The sequence below is a fragment of the Raphanus sativus genome, chromosome 2, assembly GCF_000801105.2.
Source record: "Raphanus sativus cultivar WK10039 chromosome 2, ASM80110v3, whole genome shotgun sequence".
Classification (NCBI taxonomy): Eukaryota; Viridiplantae; Streptophyta; class Magnoliopsida; order Brassicales; family Brassicaceae; genus Raphanus; species Raphanus sativus.
The window spans coordinates 38,647,208-38,668,698 of NC_079512.1; the positions used below are offsets into that span (position 1 = coordinate 38,647,208).

At 35.7% G+C, this 21,491-nt stretch overlaps 5 protein-coding genes and 1 pseudogene across 9 annotated transcripts; 2 read left to right on the forward strand and 4 right to left on the reverse strand.

Moving 5' to 3' along the window:
• Positions 1-530: 530 nt before the first annotated feature.
• On the reverse strand, positions 531-1,903 carry LOC108839844 (histone H3.3). The gene is made up of 5 exons (XM_018612619.2): positions 1,774-1,903; positions 1,404-1,475; positions 1,228-1,304; positions 1,047-1,137; positions 531-945 (listed from the first exon to the last, which is right to left on the reverse strand). Exons 2-5 carry the CDS (start codon positions 1,473-1,475, stop codon positions 775-777), a joined length of 411 nt encoding a protein of 136 aa, XP_018468121.1. The 5' UTR covers positions 1,774-1,903; the 3' UTR covers positions 531-774.
• Positions 1,904-2,183: 280 nt separating this feature from the next.
• LOC108839847 (signal peptidase complex subunit 1) lies at positions 2,184-2,879 on the forward strand. 2 transcript variants are annotated; one of them, XM_018612622.2, is made up of 2 exons: positions 2,184-2,318; positions 2,466-2,879. In XM_018612622.2, exon 2 carries the CDS (start codon positions 2,479-2,481, stop codon positions 2,752-2,754), a length of 276 nt encoding a protein of 91 aa, XP_018468124.2. In that variant the 5' UTR covers positions 2,184-2,318; positions 2,466-2,478; the 3' UTR covers positions 2,755-2,879. The 2 variants fall into 2 exon arrangements, with proteins under 2 accessions (XP_018468124.2, XP_018468123.2); XM_018612621.2 differs by having other exon boundaries at positions 2,477-2,879.
• Positions 2,880-2,938: 59 nt separating this feature from the next.
• On the reverse strand, positions 2,939-3,895 carry LOC108839842 (uncharacterized). 2 transcript variants are annotated; one of them, XM_018612616.2, is made up of 2 exons: positions 3,806-3,895; positions 2,939-3,529 (listed from the first exon to the last, which is right to left on the reverse strand). In XM_018612616.2, the coding sequence occupies exon 2, from the start codon at positions 3,464-3,466 to the stop codon at positions 3,041-3,043; it is 426 nt and encodes a 141-aa protein (XP_018468118.2). In that variant the 5' UTR covers positions 3,467-3,529; positions 3,806-3,895; the 3' UTR covers positions 2,939-3,040. The 2 variants fall into 2 exon arrangements, with proteins under 2 accessions (XP_018468118.2, XP_018468119.2); XM_018612617.2 differs by lacking the exon at positions 3,806-3,895 and adding an exon at positions 3,634-3,794.
• Positions 3,896-4,150: 255 nt separating this feature from the next.
• Positions 4,151-6,944, reverse strand: LOC108839839 (uncharacterized). 2 transcript variants are annotated; one of them, XM_018612612.2, is made up of 9 exons: positions 6,339-6,942; positions 6,050-6,256; positions 5,722-5,964; positions 5,568-5,634; positions 5,294-5,488; positions 5,121-5,212; positions 4,834-5,022; positions 4,627-4,763; positions 4,151-4,544 (listed from the first exon to the last, which is right to left on the reverse strand). In XM_018612612.2, the coding sequence occupies exons 1-9, from the start codon at positions 6,819-6,821 to the stop codon at positions 4,358-4,360; spliced, it is 1,800 nt and encodes a 599-aa protein (XP_018468114.2). In that variant the 5' UTR covers positions 6,822-6,942; the 3' UTR covers positions 4,151-4,357. The 2 variants fall into 2 exon arrangements, 1 of the variants encoding a protein (XP_018468114.2); XR_001947790.2 differs by lacking the exon at positions 4,151-4,544 and having other exon boundaries at positions 5,117-5,212; positions 6,339-6,944.
• Positions 6,945-10,672: 3,728 nt separating this feature from the next.
• On the forward strand, positions 10,673-11,999 carry LOC108841304 (putative F-box/kelch-repeat protein At3g24610; annotated as a pseudogene).
• A 5,930-nt stretch (positions 12,000-17,929) lies between these two features.
• LOC130508316 (homeobox-leucine zipper protein ATHB-16-like) lies at positions 17,930-19,492 on the reverse strand. Of its 2 annotated transcripts, none has more exons than XM_057003757.1 (3): positions 19,193-19,492; positions 18,696-19,078; positions 17,930-18,611 (listed from the first exon to the last, which is right to left on the reverse strand). In XM_057003757.1, exons 1-3 carry the CDS (start codon positions 19,245-19,247, stop codon positions 18,165-18,167), a joined length of 885 nt encoding a protein of 294 aa, XP_056859737.1. In that variant the 5' UTR covers positions 19,248-19,492; the 3' UTR covers positions 17,930-18,164. The 2 variants fall into 2 exon arrangements, with proteins under 2 accessions (XP_056859737.1, XP_056859736.1); XM_057003756.1 differs by having other exon boundaries at positions 19,178-19,492.
• Between the last annotated feature and the right edge of the window lie 1,999 nt (positions 19,493-21,491).

Consider the following 21,491-nt stretch of genomic DNA (forward strand, 5'->3'; position numbering starts at 1 on the left):
GGGAAAAGATTTGTTTTTTATCGGCAACAAAACAAACGAGAGCCGATCAATTCGGACTATTTATTATTTTATTTCCAAAGATGACATGTCTCTCTCCTTGCCAACCATTCAGTCAAATTTTTATTATCTGAATAATATCACAAGGTCAAAGTATATCATCAAAACCATGATCTTCTATATTTATGGAGAAAAAACGAGACATTTCAACTTTAGAGTGGTGCGAGAAGAAGACACTAACTGCATGGAACTATGGAAGTAACATTTTTAAATTACAGACATTAGGACTAGTAATTTGATCTCTCTTTAACACAGTAAACGGTAGAGGTTGATTCTACCAAAAAAAGCAAAGCTCTTGGAGTTTGGCTTATGCACGTTAACCTCTTATTCGTCAAGCGAATGAATGCTCAGACGGATTTAGCTAGGAGGAGATGCAATGTGTACAATTTGGTTAACCTGTTTACAGTTTGCAAAGCTAAGCCGACTCATAAATAATATTAAACCAAAGGAACGATATATATGAGAAGAGACAGTCAACTTCAACATACTAATTGTTTTAGAATTCAAACAACGGGAGGTTTAACAAAACACGTAGCTGCAAATACACAGAAGCAAATCATAAAACCGAAAATAAGAAAAAAAAACCAACAAACCATCATTGTTTTAGAGTCTACTAATACCAAAAGAGACCATATTATCTAAAAATCCAGCTACGTCTATTTAGAGAAACAGCAAACCCCAACATTCACATAATAGGACCCAAACGAACAACAAGACTTAAGCACGCTCTCCTCTGATCCTGCGAGCGAGTTGGATGTCTTTGGGCATGATGGTGACACGCTTGGCATGAATGGCGCAAAGGTTGGTGTCCTCAAAGAGTCCAACAAGGTATGCTTCAGCTGCCTCCTGGAGTGCTAGCACAGCATGGCTCTGGAAACGCAGGTCAGTCTGCAAGTCACATACATACATGGAAATAAGCACCAAGAGTTACAATGATGAACATGGAGAGCTCGAAATCCACAATGGAGAACTTGAATTCAACACATTACCTTGAAATCCTGGGCAATCTCACGAACAAGCCTCTGGAAAGGGAGCTTCCTGATGAGCAACTCAGTACTCTTCTGGTACTTACGGATTTCACTGTCAACAAGATACAGAGTTTGTCAATGGAGTTGTCAAGCCAATCACCAACCAAGTATATTTTGTTAGGATGAGAAACATATCACATACCGAAGAGCAACAGTTCCAGGTCTGTAACGATGTGGCTTCTTCACTCCACCGGTGGTTGGTGCAGACTTACGTGCAGCCTGTAAATAAATTGATAAACATCCGTTTAAAACCTAAAATCTCTACAATGTGTTACGTTATTATCTACAGAGGTCAAACGTGAGAGAGAGAGTCGATACCTTAGTAGCAAGCTGCTTCCTAGGGGCCTTTCCTCCGGTAGACTTACGAGCGGTTTGCTTGGTACGAGCCATCTGAAGACCATTAAAACAACATTCACACGATATGACCATTCGCTCTTCAGAAACAAATCGTTAAATCAACGAGATTATAGCTAAATCACGAATCATAGATAAGGCTAAAATCGCAGGCATCTACACCGACGAGAAACATCTAAGCCACCGGACTAAGAACCAATCTAGCGAAATCATTCCTCCTTTAACCTAAAATCTAAATCCAGAAGATGAATCGGCTAAAGGCGATAACGATCGAGAATAGAAGCTACACGATCAAACGAAGAAACAATCTGAGAATTCGGAAGAAACTTTTTACCTTCTCTCTGTCGCTTTCGCTTTGCTTTCTCTGAGAATTCAAATTAGTGCTCCGATCTCGAAAACAGAAGATAATTAAAAGTAATCTCGCGTGTAAGGCTCTTGATATAAATTTATAGGCAGCGATGTCAAAAGCAAGTTGACGATCCGACGGTTCTTATCGCTCATCAGTGTGTTTCTCGTGTTTTTAATCGTACCGATTAAAATACCACAATATGTGTTTTCTCTCTAACCAGTCAACGGTCCAGATCTACCTTTTACAGGTTTGACGCGGATCGCCAATCCTACATACTCGATTTCTATTGGTCGAATACAGAACGTCACGGATCGACGAAATCAACCGTTCTGATTTAATTTAGGTGGAAACATAATGGGCTTAAAGATAAGGCCCATTAATTGTAGAATCCAACGGGTACGTTACGTATAAAATTAGTTGTGCATTAGTCAGTTCTCCGGTTTAGTTTAGTTTGCTTCAAAAACCATTTGCGGAGTCGTCGTCTTCTTCCTCTTCCCCAGATTCACTTCCGTCTAGAAGATTCACATCAGGTATGGATTCTCTGACGAGATCTGATCCGTGCACAGATTCTAGTTTATTGTTATTGTTCTTGTAGACTCGGATCCGGTGATTTTCAATCGCATTACGCGTTTCAAATCTGGATTCGATTCGAAGGTTCTAATCGTTTTTGTTGTTAGTGTTGTTTCAGAGATGGATTGGCAAGGACAGAAACTAGCGGAGCAGTTGATGCAGATCCTGCTCTTGATCGCCGCCGTTGTGGCGTTCGTCGTCGGTTACACGACGGCTTCGTTTAGGACGATGATGTTGATTTACGCAGGAGGTGTTGGTGTCACGACGTTGATCACGGTGCCAAGCTGGCCTTTCTTCAACCGTCATCCTCTCAAGTGGTTGGATCCAAGTGAAGCAGAGAAGCATCCTAAACCCGAAGTCGTTGTTAGCTCCAAGAAGAAGTCATATAAAAAGTAGAAACTGCATTTGTAATCTCTCTTTTTTTCTAGACCTTTTGATATAAAAAAAAGACATGTTCTGGATTTTGCTTATAAAGCTTATGAATAATATAATAGTCTAAATGACATAATAATTTTGATTGATTCTAAGACATCATCCTTCATTGTTATAAGAAAACAATTTAAACGTCGTCTCTAAGACAGTAAGAACAGAACCAAAGCTCATGTACATCAATGTCTTTGTACTATTGTTCAAATCAATCACTCAAGAAAGAGCTATAGTTAGATTCTACAATCCGGTGCCATTACAGGAGAGTGACGAGAATGAAAATGAGAAGCGCAGCGATAAAAGAATACTTGAGAGCAGCGACAAGGATAGCAAAAGAAATGAAGAAGAGCTGCGATAAGACTTGAAGGCTAGCCCATGTCAACACTCCAGCTAATCCAACCGCCGCAAAGTTATCTTGATCCGGCTTCAATAGATCCCCCAACCGGAAACTGAATCCAGGGAATCCATCTTTTTTAGGATCATCATCGTTACTAACCGGTCTGTTTCCTCCATCAGAAGACTCCTTCGCAGGGTCGTTGCCACCACCGCCATTTTGCGCATACGTTCTGAGCCTTAGCGGGGATTTGCAGAAACGAACATGATGCTGGTGATGAGGAATGCTGCTGTGTGAAAAACGAGGCTTTAGTGTGATAGGCACAAAGGGCTTTAGTGTTAACAGCATCGTGGATTGTGGATATTCGAATCAAATGATCTTACTGGGATAATAGGAGCTGCTAAGTCTTATCTGCAATTAAGAAAAGAACAAAGAGGTCAAACAGAATCCAAATCCTCGAGGATATGAATTTGCTTATCAAAATGACTATTAGAACTTAAAATCAAAGCGAAAACCTTATTCTCGCCATGAATTTTATTAACTTCAATCGAGCTAAAACCAACACACAGATATGAATCAATCTGCATTCCATCGGATTTATCCAAACATATCATTCATTCAAAATCTCTACAACCCTAAGAGCTCACGTTCCGATCAAACAAAAAAATTACACGAGACCAAACAGACCTGGAATCCGCCATGTTTCCTCCTCTCCACTCGCGATATATGTAAAACTAGAAGACAAAAGTTAAATCAACCGGTCCGCTTAAGATATTAGACTCAATGGCTAAGATTCAATCCTTACGGAAACACCTTTAATTAACGGCTAGGATTCAATCTTTAGAGCCACATATTCTCTTTTGCTAATTAGTATTTTCATATTATGGGCTAAAGTTTCAAGCTTTACTTCCTTCTACCTCAAATGTTGATAAACATCATGATCACAAAGAACAATGACACACTTTTATTTATGCAATGCAGAGTTTTAGTTCATATCCTCACATACACAAAGAAAACAAACCATCCTGAGAAGAGAGAAAGGGAAGACACTAGTAAATTATTACCTGGGTTCTAATCTTTTACAAAAGGGACACAAACTAAAGAATCATCAAAACTAAAAATAAAAATTCCAATCTCCAAATTACACTTTCTTTATACCCTAAAAAAATACAGACCTTTTCTATATAAAGAAAATGAACAAACAACCTATTTAAAGAGGTTCCATAGGTTTCTCTAGTTTTATGTCTTGTTGAAGTGGAAAGACTTGGCAACGCCCAAGTGATCAGCTAGCTTTTGTACTGCCGACTGCACCGGTTTAGATCCCGCTGAGACCGACTCTGGGAGATCCGGGTGGCATTGTGGTAAATACGGGTCACCATCCTCTGTGCGGCTCAAGGAAGTAAGCACAGACCGGCAGAATATGAATCTACACAACAACAACAAGACATATTGGAGAATGCCTTTGTGTGGTTCTGATTCCCAAAACTTAAAAAAAAAAAAAGACTCACCTGAGAATCAGTCGTCTCAAGAACTGATCAGGCAAGACCTGTGCCCACACAAGATTCAAGACTTTGGAAGTCAAGAGACTCGTTTCCCACTCGGAGAAGGAAGCAGATAGTATGCTCTCTGCTTCATCATAAACCTCCTGCAGATTGTGATCAGAATGGTAAGAGGCAATGCCGAATTAAGGTATTACAGAATTCACAGTCGCTTACAGGTTCAGGATCCGAGTTCGAGAGGCCCAGCATTTGGCAGAAAGCTTGTAAAGGAGCTGTCAAGAAAAAAGTAAACTGACTTCCGTTTAGTGCTGCTGCTGTATCATCAGCAGATGGGTTCTCCAAAGATGGCTTCAGAGGAGAAAGAAGTAGAGCAACAGGCTCTCCTCTCTCTGCACCATTCAAAACCTACAGATAACCATCCGTCAGCCAATATCGCACAGTTACTGAGATAAAGTTTTAAACTTATCCAGTGAAAATGATAGACAAAGTTAGGACAAACCTGCCTTGAATGCTCGGCTAGTGTCGCTATCAATGATCAAGAAAAGCGGTTTCCGTGTAAAAGGGATTAGATCACCAGGGTAAAGGTTGTTTGAACCTGAAGAAGAAGAAAAACAAGACAGTGAGTGAGCGAGAAACATATATAAGAATGTAAAAAAATCCGAGGAAAACCACTAACCAGAGCCTCCTCTAGGACCTAACCAAAGATAATCATTGTAATAATCCCCAGTAAGAGATTTGTGTCCATTGCTATGAGGTTCTGACTTGTAACTCTTCTGTTCTTGGGAAGCTCGGGCAAGCAGCTTGCTTTTTGATGTTCTGCTAGAACCGACAGCGTTCTCTGCTTGCCCAACATTCTCACGAGCAGGACCACCTGGATAATCGTTTAACCAATATCAACATGTTAATAATATCGAGAAGTTCCAGGTGAGACAACAAAAAAGGAAACTAACCTGAAGCCGATAGATATATCAGCATCACACACTCTGGAGAGAGCTCATCACAAATCATTGCCAAGACCTGCATATATTAACCAGTACTCAGTTCAACATATAGAGGCAAACGTCCATCAGAATTTTCTATATGATACACACAAAAAAAGCTTACCGCAAGCAAGTGGGATACCGTGGGACGATAAAGAACTGCTTTCCTAGGATTAGGAGGTAAAGATGGATCAGCCATATCAGCAGCCAGTTTCATATCTATAATCCCAGAAGTGAGCGTATGATCAACCACAAAACCATTATCTTTCGTTTCAACAGGCCGCTTCTGGTAAAAAGAACCACTCGGCTCCCATTCTAAACACTGCATCATTCTATACGTATCCAACGTCACTTCAGCGTATTTCACCTGAGGAAGGAAGAAAACCCCACTCAGACAATGATTACAAAGACTCTTAGGTAGGTTTTATAAAAACAAACACTGCTTGCTTTACCTCGTTACGGTGATAGCTTGCCAGTAGAGCATCACGAAACTTGAAAAGTTTCTTAGCGTGGAACCTCGCAAGGTAGGTCTGAGAAGCTGGATAGGAATCAAGCATAGCGCAGTAACGAAGAGGCCTGACATAAGTTAAGTCCGTGTCAGCTCTAGTAAACCGAGTGATCTCTTGCACAACTATCCTCCACTCCTTGAAGTTCGTCTCCTGCAAAACCCAAAGATTCAAACTTTTCAACAGAAACAATCAAAAAGGAACAGACAGATCAAAAAAGATCAAATCTTTTTACCCTGAAATTAGACTTGCTGTCTTCCACCAAAGCCCTAAGCTTCTCACCCAAATGCAAAACCATCTCTCTCCGATCAACAATCAACGCAACAAGCAAAAACCTCGCGTAGAATCTCAGCTCCTTGGAACGAGCACTGAGATCTCTCTTCCCCTCCTCGAAGTACCTCCGCTTGAGAATCGCCTCGTAGAAGACGTAAGACTCGAGGAGAAACCGAGCCTCGCTGGTCCTCATGTACTGGCTGAAGTAGAGCTGACCAATCCGGCTCGCGATCTCCCCGATTTCCCACCGGTTCAGACCGGATTCGACCAGCTTCGACCTGTGCGACTGCTGGTAATTCCAGAGCTTCATGTAGGCCTTGAAGACCTTGTGGAAGTAGTGGCTCTGCGCTCGTCCGAAGGCCGGGAGATCGCGGACTCTGGCGAACTTACGGTCGGCGTTCTCCACCAGGGCTCTGAAATTGCTTGGCACGTCTTCCTCCGCCATTTCGCAACTGTTTGTTCCCCCCTTCTTAGTTGCGGTGAAAGTCGCCGTCGTTTATCATCGGCGGAGAGAAAGAGAGAGAGTAAGAGAGAGAGACTTTAATGAGATATGACGGTGGAGAGAGAGTTAATATGAGTTTCTTTTTTTTAATATTGCCTCAATTTATCTATCTTCCTTATTTTTCCCATTTTTATTTTATTTCCCCTTTTAGTTGTTCACCTTTACAAAAGCAGTTGAAAAAATACTAGAGTTCTTGGGATTAATAATAATCTTTCATTTAGTAATTATTGTTAGTCAAAACCTACGAAAATTGAGAGAAAATCATTTAGAGAACTAAGGTTTATAATTTCTTCAAAAAAACAAAGTATAGGTGTTAAATAATTATTAAAGAAAAAAAAATTATGTAAAATACTACTCTCTCCATATTTAATCCCTCTATATTTAAATGATTTAGGTTTTTGTAGATAAAAGTATGCATCGCGATGAGCAAAAACGCATGTGCGCACGAACCCACAAAAGAATTTTGCAGAATCGTAAAATCCCGTGTGTTGTGTAATCATATGGTAAGACGAGCTGGCATCAACGCAAAATATGTACACGATGATGATACATGCAGTACATATATAGTGTCATTGTATAGTTTAAGCACATGTCCTTAGCGTACGTACCTACTTTGGTTAGAGAAGATATATGTTTTTCTTATTCAATGTCCACAATGAACTAACTGATCCATATACTAATCGTTGCAGCAAGGCAAATTATATGATCATTTTTAGTTAGTTTTCTTCAGAAATAAGTTCTTAAACGATGGTAGCAACTAGCAACTAGCAACAAGCAAGTTACACATGATATGTCTATATATCATTTTATCGCACGCACGGCATGACGCAAATCCTTTTTATTTTTCCCCTTAACTACGAGTGAATTACATGGGGATGTATTTGTCGAACTCGCGAAAAAAAATCAGTGGCAAGATCTATAATAATATCAACTCGATTATTTAGTGAAACCCTAGCGGAAACTGTTATTAGTTAGAATATGTTTAACAAAGGCGTTGACTTTTTAATACTGATCACTAGTTTTTTTCACTTTTGGGGTGTTGTTCCAAACTCAGCTATTGGTGTAATCATCACATCTACTGAAATTTATTTATTGAGTCGGACCGACGTGACCTGTTGTGATGCTGATTCTCATTTTTTCCCTGGTATTGTTGAGAACATCATAAATTTAAGATGATAAGAAACCGATTTTTTTCAATGGTCGAGTTTGATTTAATATTTCATTGCATAAATGAATAAAACTGCTTACGTTTTGGGTGCTAATTAGGTGGTTATGTAATATAAAGAGAATATTTAGATGGTTGACCAAAAAAGAGAGCTCGTAGAAAATGAGAGTAAAGTAAATATATTTTATACTAAAACGAGTATACACGAAAGATGCCATATAAACATTTTGTCTCTACATCTGCAAATTAAAATATCAGTGGGGCATGTTTCCATTAACTTTTTGTAGTAGTGGTTAGATGTTAGTTGTCTGAACTCTATTTATTTTATTTTAAAATTCTGAATATTCATATTTCAATTTGGTCCTACTTTGTTTGACATATATTAGGAAAATCTAAACTAATTTTATTTGCTTGGCAGACCAAATGGTACGTTGCCTTTGTAAAACTAAAAGGTTTATTAGGTGGGAAACTTTATTTGCTAATTATAAAATGTACCTCTATAATGGACAAGTTTTAGTTAATTGTTTCTTGTGTACATCTTATCACATGAATACATTCCATTGGACTAAAAAACAAACAAAAACTCCAAGCTAATAAATCATAAAAAATTAGTAAATCATTTTGAAATCCTCACCCAACGCTATATAATTATTTGTCTTGTATATAACACTCAACATTCCACATCATAAAATAACAGTGAGAAGATATGCTGTAGAGTTTCATGTTTTTTTGTATATTTATATATTTTGTTGTTTAGCTTGATGGACTGGTCGTAAGAGTTATTCGACAGCCGTGATAAAGTGTTTAAAGAAAGTAAAGATAGAGAAGAAGAAAAAAACACGTAAAGAGCAAAAGGAAAAATGTGAACCGAAGTCAGAGCCAAGAACACATTAGCGTCAAAGTAAAAAGAAGGCAGAGGAAAGAAGTAAAGATTGTTATAATAATTATGTTAACATATTTGTTAGTTGGCACAAAGTGGATTTAAAAGCTTTTGCACCACCAGATCAAAAGAAGGTGCGCAGTGATAACGAGGAAAGAAAAAAAAAGAGTGAAAGTTCAGCTAGCACTAAAGTAAACTTTGGATAGCTACTAGGCTTTTGTATAAATAATATACTAGATTTTGACCCGCACACCCGTGCGGCTGTATCTTTTATAAAATATGTTGCTATTTATTTTCTATGTTAATATTAGAGTTGGACAAAAACCAGAATCCAAAAAATCGAATTAATCCTGATCCAAAAAGAAGTACCAAACCCGAACCAAAACTGGATGACTCGGGTACATATAAGTATATAAATCTATTTCGAATACATTCAAAATAGATTTATATACTTATATATATTATTTTTTTAGATTTAATGCATATCCGAATCTTTTTGGATACCCGAATGTATTCGAAATAGATTTATATACTTATATATTATTTTTTTAGATTTAATGTATTTAAAAACATAGATTATTTTTTTAGATTTATATATATATATAGTACTTTTAAGTTGGTTTAAATAATTGATAATATATACAAATAATGATATGTAGATATCTCTCATAGTTAAAGTATACTCAAAACACAAAAATATTTAAAATAACAATTAATTCTTTATCCAAATATTTAAATCAAATCAATTTTTATGTTAATATATTATTTTGTTTATATATTTTGAGAAATTTAAAGTATATAATGAATTCTAAAAATAATTTAAATGACTTATCCGAACCCGAACGAATCTACAAAGATCTGAATTGAACCCGAATCAAAATATAGAAATATCCGAATGAGACTGAAATCTTTGACTCCGGAACCCGAAACTCAAACAGACCCAAACCGAACCCGAATGGATACCCGGACGTCCACTCCTAATTCACAATCTATTTTTTTCTTTAAAAACATAGTATACATATAACTAATAATATTTTATACGTACTATCATATAAATAATCACATATATTATATTTTTAAAATTTAATGTGAAATACAAACACTTGTTACAATTTCGTTTGAAAGATTTTATTTGTATATTAGAAGAAACTTGTTACAATGTCCTTTAAAAAATCATGCGCAAATTTTTTAAAAAATTATGGTTAAAGATTGGAGCTGGTTAAAGATGGTTAGACAGAAGATAAATAATCTTTAACTATAACACAACCCATTAAAATGTTGAAAAAAGAAACGTATTGGGCTTTGATAATGAAAGATCCGTGAGATGCAAGATGAATATATAATCAAAACTTTGTGTTTAATGCCAGTGGCATTCTAATGTAAATAATGAGAAGAAGTCTGGATTATTTCCTATTTGTACTCCGTTTTTAATAGGATAGATTACAGAATTTTACCAAAAAAATAGAAAATAGATTACAGATTGTATTGAGGGCCTTGTATAAATTCTATACATGAAAATGTGCTTATCATATCTTTTTGCTTATATGGGTCTAATTTGGGCTAACTAGCCCAAAAAGTACTCTAGTCCATCTCTAATGGGTTTCTAATGAAGATATTTAGCAGAAACTTCTATTGTTCTATTTGATAAATGAAAAAGGCAATTGTAGAGTTGCTTCTCTTCGTTTATATGTAAACCCTAGGTTGTTAAATAGTTAATCGTCTCAGAAAACGTCACGAGAAGCGGTGACAATGTCCGAATCCATCTCTGAAGAACCACCGCGTAAAAAGAAGGAGAAGAGGTCCACGTCTCCGTCGTTTTCCTTATCGTCGCTGCCAGACGAGGTGGCTTTGAGCTGCATGGCTCTACTCACGAGATCGGACCATGCATCATTATCTCGCGTCTCCAAGAGATACCGCTCTCTCGTGGCTTCCCCCGAGCTCTACGAGATTCGGTCGCAGTTAGGTTACAGCTGCTTCTACGTATGCTTGAGCATCCACGGTCCTGCCTCAACCCCACGTTGGTTCATCATCAGCCTTGAAAAAACTGTGAACAGGCTCATGACCCCTATCCCTCCTTGCCCTTCTTCGCACCCTATGAAAGAATTCTCCGTGGTGTCGCTTGACTGTGGGATATATGTAATCCGGTGGGTCCATTAAGAGAAAGAGAGAGTCTTCGGACTACCGTTCTTCTTCCAGTGTGTTTCTCTTGGATTGTCGGACTCACACGTGGCGCCAAGTCCCTTCCATGAAAGTGGCTCGATGTGAGGCGGCTGCTGGAGTCGTTGATGGGAAGATATACGTGTTAGGAGGCTGCGACTATTATAAGACCTATGGAGAGGTATTTGACCCAAAGACTCAAACTTGGACTACCGTATAGTGTAACACCGAATATGTCATTCAGAAAGACCATAGTGATGAAGGTGTATGCAGTGCCCTTCTTGAATTCACCAGACCTATTGTACTACTCTCCCAACGAAGGTATATGGGGAATAAGGAAGAAGAGAGTTGATGGTGTATGGAAGATAGGAATCAAAAGCTATTGTTTTAGTAAGGCAGAGAATGTATTATACAGTTGTGATGAATACGGGAATATGTTTTGGAGTGAGCCAGAGGACTTGGGGTGGAATAAAGTCAAGGGTTTAGGGGCTCTACATAATTATTTTTACAAACCGATGGCCAGTTTTTTATGGGATACGTCACCGTGTGATGAGTTGCTCGAGGGCTACAGCAAACTGAGAAGTTTCGGTACTAGCATTTTGATGGTTTGGTTCAAGTATAACCCTAAGAATACCAGAGTGGATAGCTGGTGTGCCGAAATTTCCTTTGAAAGACGCCATGACATAGGTGAGATTGTGGGTAGGATTGAGTGGTTGCAATATGTTGCTGGAGTTAAGGGCCATCTCTCGAGTCACGTTAATGTTTTACATTCTGCTTATGTCAATGTTTAGACACTATATACGATCATCACAAGGTGTTTCATTGTGCTTCTATGTGTTGTGAAACAAAAAAAAAAAATCTTTCGTGAAACTTCTATTGTTTCATAATTCTAGTTATTTGATGATTTCATGTAACTATAAAATACATTTATAGCCTGTGTATTGGTTTCTTTACTTATCATTTTGTGTGGTTATATACATTGACTCGACTATGGGCTTGTTAGAAGCGTTTGCAACCATACTACTCGTTTGCTTAGTGAACTTAGTTACAACTGTATTGGTTCTTTTCGGAAACACTAACAACTAAGGACAAAGAAGTGATGTTGCTGTTGCTAAAAGGACAAAGAGCTCTATGTTTAACAAAGTATCTCGTCTGAATCTATGGTGAGTTGGTGATATTATCTACTTCAGACGAAAAAGTTTAACCAGTCTTTCTTGTATCTTTCGTAACTTTGTATCATCTTATTCGATTAACTTATGAAAGCCCTTTGACAAACAAAAGTTCTGTCACAGGAAGGTCTTGTGTTATCAGAAGAAGTAAAAAATTTAATATCAAAACAACAAATACACATGGCTCTTGACGTTAAGCATCTGCAGAACATTAAGGTATGCTCCCCATCAGTGCTGACTCGAACTAGTTTTTAGGAGTTAATACCCACAGGCTAATAAACGCGTGTCGTCTCGTCTTTAGACGATATAAGTTGTCGTCGTTTTAATAAAAGCCATTTGCTCCTTTTCTCTCTCTCTTAAGCCGGCGCGAGCCGTATATAAAAGCTGTCTCCTACCACGGGTATTTGTAATCGTATTCGAATCCTTTTTTTTCTTTTGTAATTTATCACTTTTGTTTCATTTCTTTATAATCGCACTAGTTCTGATTGTTTACAATTTATTAATCGTAAATCTATTTTTCTTTTCGGAAACATTAGAAAATTTAGGAAAGCAGCGATGATGTATCAAACGACCTCTTACTAAATTTTCATCCTGTTGTGTTATGTACTCCGTTATTTCATAATAAATATCATTATAATTTTTTGTTTCACAAAAAGTATCATTTTATAATTTCATTACAAACTATACTTACTTTTTATTTTATCAAATATTATTGGTCAAAAAGATGTGTTTAATAACAACTTACATATATTAATATCAAAGTAACATTTATCCAGAAACGAATTTTTTTTTTTTTTTGAAACGAAAAAATTTATATTATAATATATAGTTTTAATTTATTATAATCTACGCATAACATTATTCCTAGTGCAATTGAGAATCAGGGGAGTTCAATTTATGTAGGATCGAGTGTTATTCTTATGCATGCCGAACTATTGAATAATCATTTTACCAAAAAAAAAAACTATCGAATAGTCTCTAAGTGTCATAAACTACATGTATAAATATCAAAGTTTTTCTGTACTCTAAAATAAAATTAGATATCTATATAATTATTCAAAGATCACATCATCTTATTAAATGTTTCCAAATTTGAGTGTTATAAAATTTTCCAGAAATAACGATTTGAGAGCTGAGGGGGACCTTTGAAAATCATAACACTGTATAATTATATATTATCAAATTATTTTATTAAACTCCATTTGCGTGTTTGTGTATATTTAATTATTTATATACAAAATTAAAAAGCCTTTCACCATCAAAGCATATTTGAATTTCCACTAGCGGGCCCTGGGAAACACAAGAGTGTTGAAAAACATAACATATCGAGATAAGAAAAAGGCGATTATATTCGTTTACATAGCAATATATTTAATTATTCTTAATTATAAAGACAGAACTCGATCGATTGTCTTCATACGCAACAGAATAGAAAATACGTATAGGGTTAAAAGGGACATTAAAAGTATGTGTAGCAGCTACGTCATATCCAGTATTTTGTTGCAACCTTCTTTTTAATTGAGAAAGCTATGTTTTTCTTGTTTAGTTCAATTAATCAGTTAGCAAGCATATTCATGATGTTTGCTTAACATATGCCAACAAAACCAACTCATTCCTTGAAGTTCTTAGACTGAAGTATTTATTTTTGTTATGTAATCAGACTTCAAGATCTAAAGTTCACATATATATTTTGAATGCGACATATATATTTTGAATGCAACAATTACCAACTTGCTTTACCAAATTGCAAAAGCTTTCTATTGCCCGTCTTTGAAACAGTCAAGTTTGTTAGTGTGCAATAGCTATCAAAATAACTCGTTCGTCAACGATTATATATTTGTTTATTTATTTATCTTTGGGTATATTCATTTCCTAATATACATATAATTCTGTGCATTGAATTATGTACCATGGATAGAGTTACTACATATATCTACGAAATCCGTATTTACCATCGAATAATGTAAACTAGATTAGGACCCGCCCTAAAAGGCGGAAATTGATTTGTCAAATTTCAATTAATAATATATGGTATATAATATTATATATATTTTGTGTAACATTTATATATATATACATATTAGACATATATATAATATTTTATTAAATATATATAGAATTTAATAGTGTTATAATTTGTGTTATACTTGTTATTAGTTTGTATTTAATCTTCTTTCATTTTTAGTATAATAATTTGCCTTGTCACACATTTTACCTTTTAACTTATACACATAGTTATGCCTTTTTTCAAAAAAAAACTTATACACATAGTCTCGTAAAATGTAATATATAAAAAACATATTTAAAAAATCTACTGACCATATGTCATCATTATTTGGTTGTTTGAACAAAAAAAATCATGTTCTTGCATAACTGTGTATATGTTGTGATATGATGTAGGTGAAGAGTAAATATATGGAAGTAAAGTTAGTGATACGAACATGAGCCTATGTTGGTCTATGCCACAATTATTTGGTTTTTGGAAGATCAATGAGTATAAGCATACACGGTCTTTGTATGCTTACGTTGTAAATGAGTCGGATATTTTTTCTCTTATGTCTGAAATGATATGGAACTCGTTGATTTAAGAGTGGTTCAGTTTTATATGATCTAATTATATTAAGAGATTAACCAAAATATTATAAAATTGTTACTGGTTAGGTTTAACTAATCTATGTTGGTTAAGATTTGGTTTAATTTAAGTTGGTAGGTTGCATTGTATAGGAGGAATGATATATTCTAGTAACAACTATGAAAGAGTCCAAAATTTAAATGAGAACTTCGAATAGTAGATAATCCCTAAATTAATAGATTAGATATATTCCACCACCTACATAAGATCACAATTATAGAATAAGTTTGGATGGTTTTAATTATTGCGTGTAAATATAATTAAACGATTTTGTAGAGATTCTTGAAACAACTATGATCTTTGCCAGGAGAAAGTGAAGCACACAACAAAAAAGTTCGCCGCCTGAATAAAAAACAATCTAATTAGCACAACTAGGTTTTAATTAGTAAGGAAAAATATCTAAAAAGAGAGAAGCATCGTGAAAATATGTGTTTATGCATTGAGTTTTGACAACGCCAGGCGATACCAAAACATAGGAAAACGAGAATATTAATAAAGAAAAGACAAGCTAAATAAAAAAATCATTTGGAGTACTGTTTCATTTTTTCTATAGTCTAGTGAATAAAATCAAAATATAACAGCCAAAATTTTTAGATAAAATTTGATTCTGTATGGAAGAGAAAGAGGGGGCATAAGATGAGAGAAAGTCCATCCGAAGAAAGACAAATGTAAGTAAGTTCTCCTTAGAATCCATCCCCGAGTCAAAAGGCATAGGTAAGGATCCAAGTCCCCCTTTCTATAGCTCTTTTCACATAGTCACAAAGACAATACACATTATGGCATATATAGGAACACAGATCCTTGAACAAGGTTTTTCATGCAATTCCCTCATAATTTTGGGATAAAATGTTTTCAATGGATGATGCCTAATTAAGCATCAGAAGTGTATTTTGTATAGTTTTTTTTTTCGTTACAAAGATGTCTGCAAAACCTGTCTAAAATACAACATTTTACCTATACTGCATTCACATAGCATATCACCAACTCTAAACATCTCTAAACTGATGTAGGTTACTAAACTAAAATATTCAAAATACTTATACGGGTACTGATCGGTTAACCTCTCTTCCCATGCCAAACCAATGCTCTATCTCTGGTGAATAAAATAGTGATATAGAGGGCCGTAAATAGATGAAACAGATGAGATTTTCATGGATCGGAGGGTTTAGAAGAGGGCACTGTAGACGTGTCTATCCTCCTACAGCTATCCCTGCGATGTTTTCTGATATATCTCATATAAAATTAAAATTATATAGAATGAATAAAATAAAATAAATAATTGTTTATTTTTGCTCTATAGTGACAAATGGCAATAACGAAAAAGACATGTTCTGTGAAACATTCATGGCCCCATATCACATGGGTTAAGGGACCCCATTTCCTCACAGCTTCGTATAAAGAAAGGGAGAAAATAAGCTACAGTGTAGGCCCCCATTCCTTTTCTGTGCCATTTGGCAGCGCAGCGAACAAAGTTTAAAGTATATACTATTTTCAATAATTTATCATATTAATTTATTGATAGATATGTAATGTTAAGTGCAAGTATAAACCCTGTTTTAAAACGGAATTCCATTGTTTTGAAATTAGTTACACCATTTCCGGTGGCATTTTGGTCTGTATATGGGTTTGATAAAACTTTTGATTTACTGAATCAACTGTATCTGAAAAGAAAAAAACGTTTCAGTAACCCTAACAGGTGTATTAAAGAAGATTACAAAAAATATTGTAATAATAGTGTTTCTTTCTGGCGTCATGTCGTGATTTGAATGCCTCAATTTCAGATATGATCCGTGACAATGGTAAAAGCTTCTTCTGACTGTGTCAGAATGTTTTCATCATTCACTAAAAACAATGTCCCATGCTTCCACTTAAAAACACGTACGCACAATCATAAAAACAAAAGCACCTTGATTGATGATGATGATAGCATTTCACAAGCCAATCCTATGTTTTAACTATTTTTCTAATCATCACCTTTAGATTTTTTTTTCATTTCTATGGAAATAACTTTAATTCTTTTTATTTTTGTAAAAACATTAATGTCTTTCACCATAATCATCGAAATGTATAGCGACATCAAAACCTTTTAAAGGAAATCAACAAGTTCTTCACCATTTCGAAAAGCTACTTTCTGAATTTGGGAGAACTATTCTGATAATTTCGCCAAAGTTATTTATTATATTTTCTTCAGAAAACAAATCACTTATATTACCCGGACGAGTTAGTCCAGTGGTACCCCGAGGTTTCGGCTGAGGGAACGCGGGTTCGAAACTCAGACGGGGAAGCGTGTCCAGGACCTTAACCAGTACAGACGCAGGTTGGCGCCGGACCTAGGTGGTGGGTCCCGAAAGGGCTAACACCTAGTTAAAACAAAAAAAAAAACAAATCACTTATATTGTCGTAGAATCTTAAAGCTAATATTTGGAAAACCAATGATTCTGTGTTAAATCAATGAAACATGTGTTCTTCTTCTTTATTGAAGAGATCACAAGAAGTCATCGATGTAGATTTAAATTTACTGTTGATTGTCACATCAGATTTAACCTTGATTCATATACAATCGAGTAAATATATATGAAATATTGAATTTGTATTTGTCGTGATCAGTATCCACTAGTTCAAGGTCGTTTTCGTGGGTTGAATTTTTAGTTTTCGCAAAAAAAAAAAGAAAAAAAATGTTATGTTTAAAGAAAGAAAGGAAAGTGAAAGAGAGATGTCGCGGTCGTGGGGAGAAAAGCTGCGGCTACGGAGAAAATAAATCACACGTCTTTTCTTTCATCATTTTCAATTTTCTTCCCATATTTGTCTCACTTTCACTTTCACTCCATCTATTCTTTTAAGAGCCCAATTGACACCCCCTTTATATTTCGATAAAGTACAAGTAAACAGCATAATGAGTCATATAATACATAATTTCCGAAATGTAAATTATATTTGAGTAATCACAAAATTATTTATTTGTCTCTAAGTCTCAAAACCCACTAGTAAATTTTGATTATCGTTAGTTATATGCATCTACTACCATCTAATTCTTATTTGAAGGTTAAATTAGACAAAGTGAAATCTTTTAAGGGTAAACTTTGGAATACAATTGGGACTAGAGGAGTAAACTTTTATCTGAATTTTCTCCGATGACTTTCATAATCGTGAAAAACCCCCTCCCCGACATCGTTAATTAACATTTAAGTCCCCTTATTTTTTCATTATTCCAGTTTTATCCTCCAAAGAGTGATAACAGAGCACAGTAAACCCGTCGTTCTTTCTCCTCCGACCAACGACTTTTTCATGTCCAGTGATCCGAGGCGGAGTACCAATTAAGAGAAGGAGGTTGTTCGTCGGAGAAGAAACCACACGCTTCTTCGCCGCTGAAAAACTCGTCGTGATCCTCTGTTTGCTCTGTTTTCACGAACTGCAAGAAACTCCCGCCGGTAACCGCGGCCGCCGGCGGCGTCAATCTTCCGTTCTCCGAGCTGGTTTCTTCGTTCAGGACAGCGCTTGAGTCGCAGCTGTCGGAAGATCCAGCTTCGACGACGGGGTTCGGTAGAAGATCACGGAGATCGGTGAAGCTTCGCCGGTAGTTAAAACCGGTTGAGTGTTCGAGAAACTGAGGAGGAGACGAAGGAATCTGATCTTCTTCTTCCTTCACGGCGGAGATATCACTCTCCGTCGCAGCCTTGATGTTGTTGTTGTTATCTTCTTCTCCGTTGATCTTTCCTTTCATTTTACTAATCTGCAATTAAAAAAAAATTCAAATTAAAAAAAGTTTCGATTTTTATTATTTGATTAATTAATATCTCTGAATTTGAATTGTCACCTCTTGGAGAAGAGAATCGTTGTCGCGGCGGAGTGAATCGAAGTTGTGGCGGAGAGAGTCGTATTGGCTCTTGAGAAGTCCGTAGTCTTTTTCGAGCTGTTTTGTCTTCCACCGTGCGCGGCGGTTTTGGAACCAGACCGCTACTTGACGAGGTTGGAGACCAAGCTCTTGTGCTAGTTTGGTTTTCCTCTCGGGTTCGAGTTTGTTCTCGAGCTCGAAATTCTTCTCGAGAGCTTTGACTTGGTCCACACGTAGCCTCCTCTTCTTCTCCGACAGACCCATGTGTTGGTTGCCGGAATATTCCTCTACTATTGTGCCGTCTTCTTCGTATCCATCAAGCATAGACTGGAAATTACTTCCGTACCCTCGTGGACTCTGCTCATCTGTGGGCAAAGTAACCAATGAGTTTGTCAGTTTAAAAGCAAAAGGTAAAACATCTAAACTAAGTTTGTCTTAAAAAAAAAGAGGAGAAGAGCACACACAAAAATGGTAAGCACCTGGAGAATTGGAGACGAGACCACACATTGAATCTGAGCTACTTAGTCTTTTCATTATGACACCGAAAAAGGTTTTAATGTCTTCTAGAGTGTTTTTAATTTGTATGCTTCTAAATTTTCATTACAACAATGTTCTAACACATAGTTCAGCTTCTTCACTTAGACACACAAACAAAAGAAAAGACTTTAGAGGAACAGAATTTATAAAATGGTAGAGAAGCTCTTGAGTTGGGCTATTTAGAAGCAGAGGAGGAGGGAGAGAGAGAGAGCGAGTGTTCTTCGTTTTTCAGTATGAACAAGTTGGTTTCACACTTTCTTTTCTTTAAATAAACCAAGCTTGGGTTAGAATGTAACTAGGGTTGAGTTTGTAATGAAACGGCAGCGGAGTTACATAGCTCGGCTCGGCTTGGCTTAAATGGAATGTGTGATACGTCACGCTATGGGTTTTATAATTTGAATAATTTGATAACACAGCTTAATCCTACGACTGTTTTTTAGGTGTTTCTAATTTCTAAACTTATCAATTCAGATGGATATATTAAACAGCGAAAACTAGATACGTAAGATTCATTTAATAGGTTTAATATACCAAACAATCCTCTGAAAAACGTCAGAAGGTACGTCAGAAGATTTGATGACAAAATGATAAAATGAAATTTGTATTTATTTTTTCTCATTCCTGAACAAAGTTTAAACTGGATAGGTAGTATATAAAATTAAAAGGATTAGTATATTTAGTCCCCTGTATTATTCGATCTGAGTTCTAAATATTAATTCATTGGTATTAATTATGTTGGATGTATGTTAATATTGGCAACGCAAAAGTGTGGAAAAAGGCTGTGGGCAAGGGAACAAAGACTGACAACATGGGTTTGGTTCTTTGAATCTGTCCAAACCTATGGACTCAAACGATGCCACCGTCAAAAAGACAAGTGAATTACAGATATAAAACATTAACCCACTTTCCTATTTTATGATTACGATTAAAATAAAACATAGTTTTGGCCAAGCCAGATGAAACTTCTCTAGAATAAATTCTGTTTTTGTTTAATGTTTACTGAAAACTATACCATTTGTTGACTAAAGGAAGGGTTAAGTCGCAAAGAAGGTCGAAGTTACATTTTACATAAGATTTTCAAGTCGTCCTCCTCCGCAGAATCATGTTCAACATGAGAGATGAGACCTTTTACTTGTTTGTACTTTGTAGTTTGTACCAAGCAAACAATGTCCTAAACTTTTAGTTAACTTAGAATTGCGTGCTTAACTATGGGCTTCGAGCATTATCTTTTTAATTGAAGCCCAATTCTGTTGCACATTATATTTTATACTACTAATTTTCCATTTCCTACAATGATTGAAGGAGAATAAAAATTTCCTAGGAATACGAGATTAGCAGGTTTTGTAGGCTATAGGTCCAACCAGTGTTCTAAAAAGCGGTCTACACCACCGTTTTGACAGCACTTAGACGCTAGGCGTTATAAGACCGTAGCGATTACTTTTTAAAACGTCTAGATAATTATAATATTGTAATAATAAATAATATATAATTTATTATTCATAAATTATAATAACTAATATATTGTAATATATATTCTTATGAAAATAATTTTTATCATATATAAATAATAGGCTTTACTATTATTAAATATAAAATATTACATATATTTAATATATTGCTATAATTTATAAACTCTTAGACCGCTTAACTAATAATCTAGACGTCCGTTTAGTCGTTCTAGGCGTTAAATGTTAGGTCGCCGTCTGCTTAGCGTCTAGTACATTCTTGAACAGATATTCAGTTTCAACTTTCAAGGAAGCTTAATTAGATTTAGACGTAACTGTGCGTATTCTTGTCGACCCACGTTTAGATGGGAGACAATGAAACATGTTAAGAGTTTTTAAATCACGAGATAACAGGCCTGTACATTTATAACCCAGACTAATATAATGGACCTATAGAAAACTATACTCATTCGTTACTATAGGCCTAATCCGTATATTGTATTTTCTTTAGAAATATAAGAAATGAAAAATGAAAAATGAAAAATGAAAAATGAAAATGATTTCTAAATCCCGTCAGATTCTGCAATCATCTTTGATCCTTATTAACTGTGTGTATATATCTTACTTGCAATCCATTAATGTATAACAAGAGTATAACTGATCCAACACTGTAAATTATTTTCTTTTTGATAGTTCTTCTTCTAACTGCATACAATTAATTGAACCATTTGATTACCACGGTAAACTATAGTAGCAATAGCTCCACTAACCGAACTTATGTGCCTCCTATTCTATT

Coding starts and splice junctions, on each gene's coding strand:
- LOC108839844 (XM_018612619.2), bottom strand. CDS start 1,475: ATGGCTCGTACCAAGCAAACCGCTCGTAAGTCTACCGGAGGAAAGGCC. Junction 1,138..1,227: donor CCTGGAACTGTTGCTCTTCG/GTATGTGATATG, acceptor TCTTGTTGACAG/TGAAATCCGTAAGTACCAGA. Junction 946..1,046: donor AGATTGCCCAGGATTTCAAG/GTAATGTGTTGA, acceptor TGTGACTTGCAG/ACTGACCTGCGTTTCCAGAG.
- LOC108839839 (XM_018612612.2), bottom strand. CDS start 6,821: ATGGCGGAGGAAGACGTGCCAAGCAATTTCAGAGCCCTGGTGGAGAAC. Junction 5,965..6,049: donor CAAGCTATCACCGTAACGAG/GTAAAGCAAGCA, acceptor TTCCTTCCTCAG/GTGAAATACGCTGAAGTGAC. Junction 4,545..4,626: donor TTGAGACGACTGATTCTCAG/GTGAGTCTTTTT, acceptor GTTGTTGTGTAG/ATTCATATTCTGCCGGTCTG.
- LOC108839847 (XM_018612622.2), top strand. CDS start 2,479: ATGGATTGGCAAGGACAGAAACTAGCGGAGCAGTTGATGCAGATCCTG.
- LOC108839842 (XM_018612616.2), bottom strand. CDS start 3,466: ATGCTGTTAACACTAAAGCCCTTTGTGCCTATCACACTAAAGCCTCGT.
- LOC130508316 (XM_057003756.1), bottom strand. CDS start 19,247: ATGAAAAGACTAAGTAGCTCAGATTCAATGTGTGGTCTCGTCTCCAAT. Junction 19,079..19,177: donor TCCAGGTGCTTACCATTTTT/GTGTGTGCTCTT, acceptor CTTTGCCCACAG/ATGAGCAGAGTCCACGAGGG. Junction 18,612..18,695: donor ACGATTCTCTTCTCCAAGAG/GTGACAATTCAA, acceptor TTTTAATTGCAG/ATTAGTAAAATGAAAGGAAA.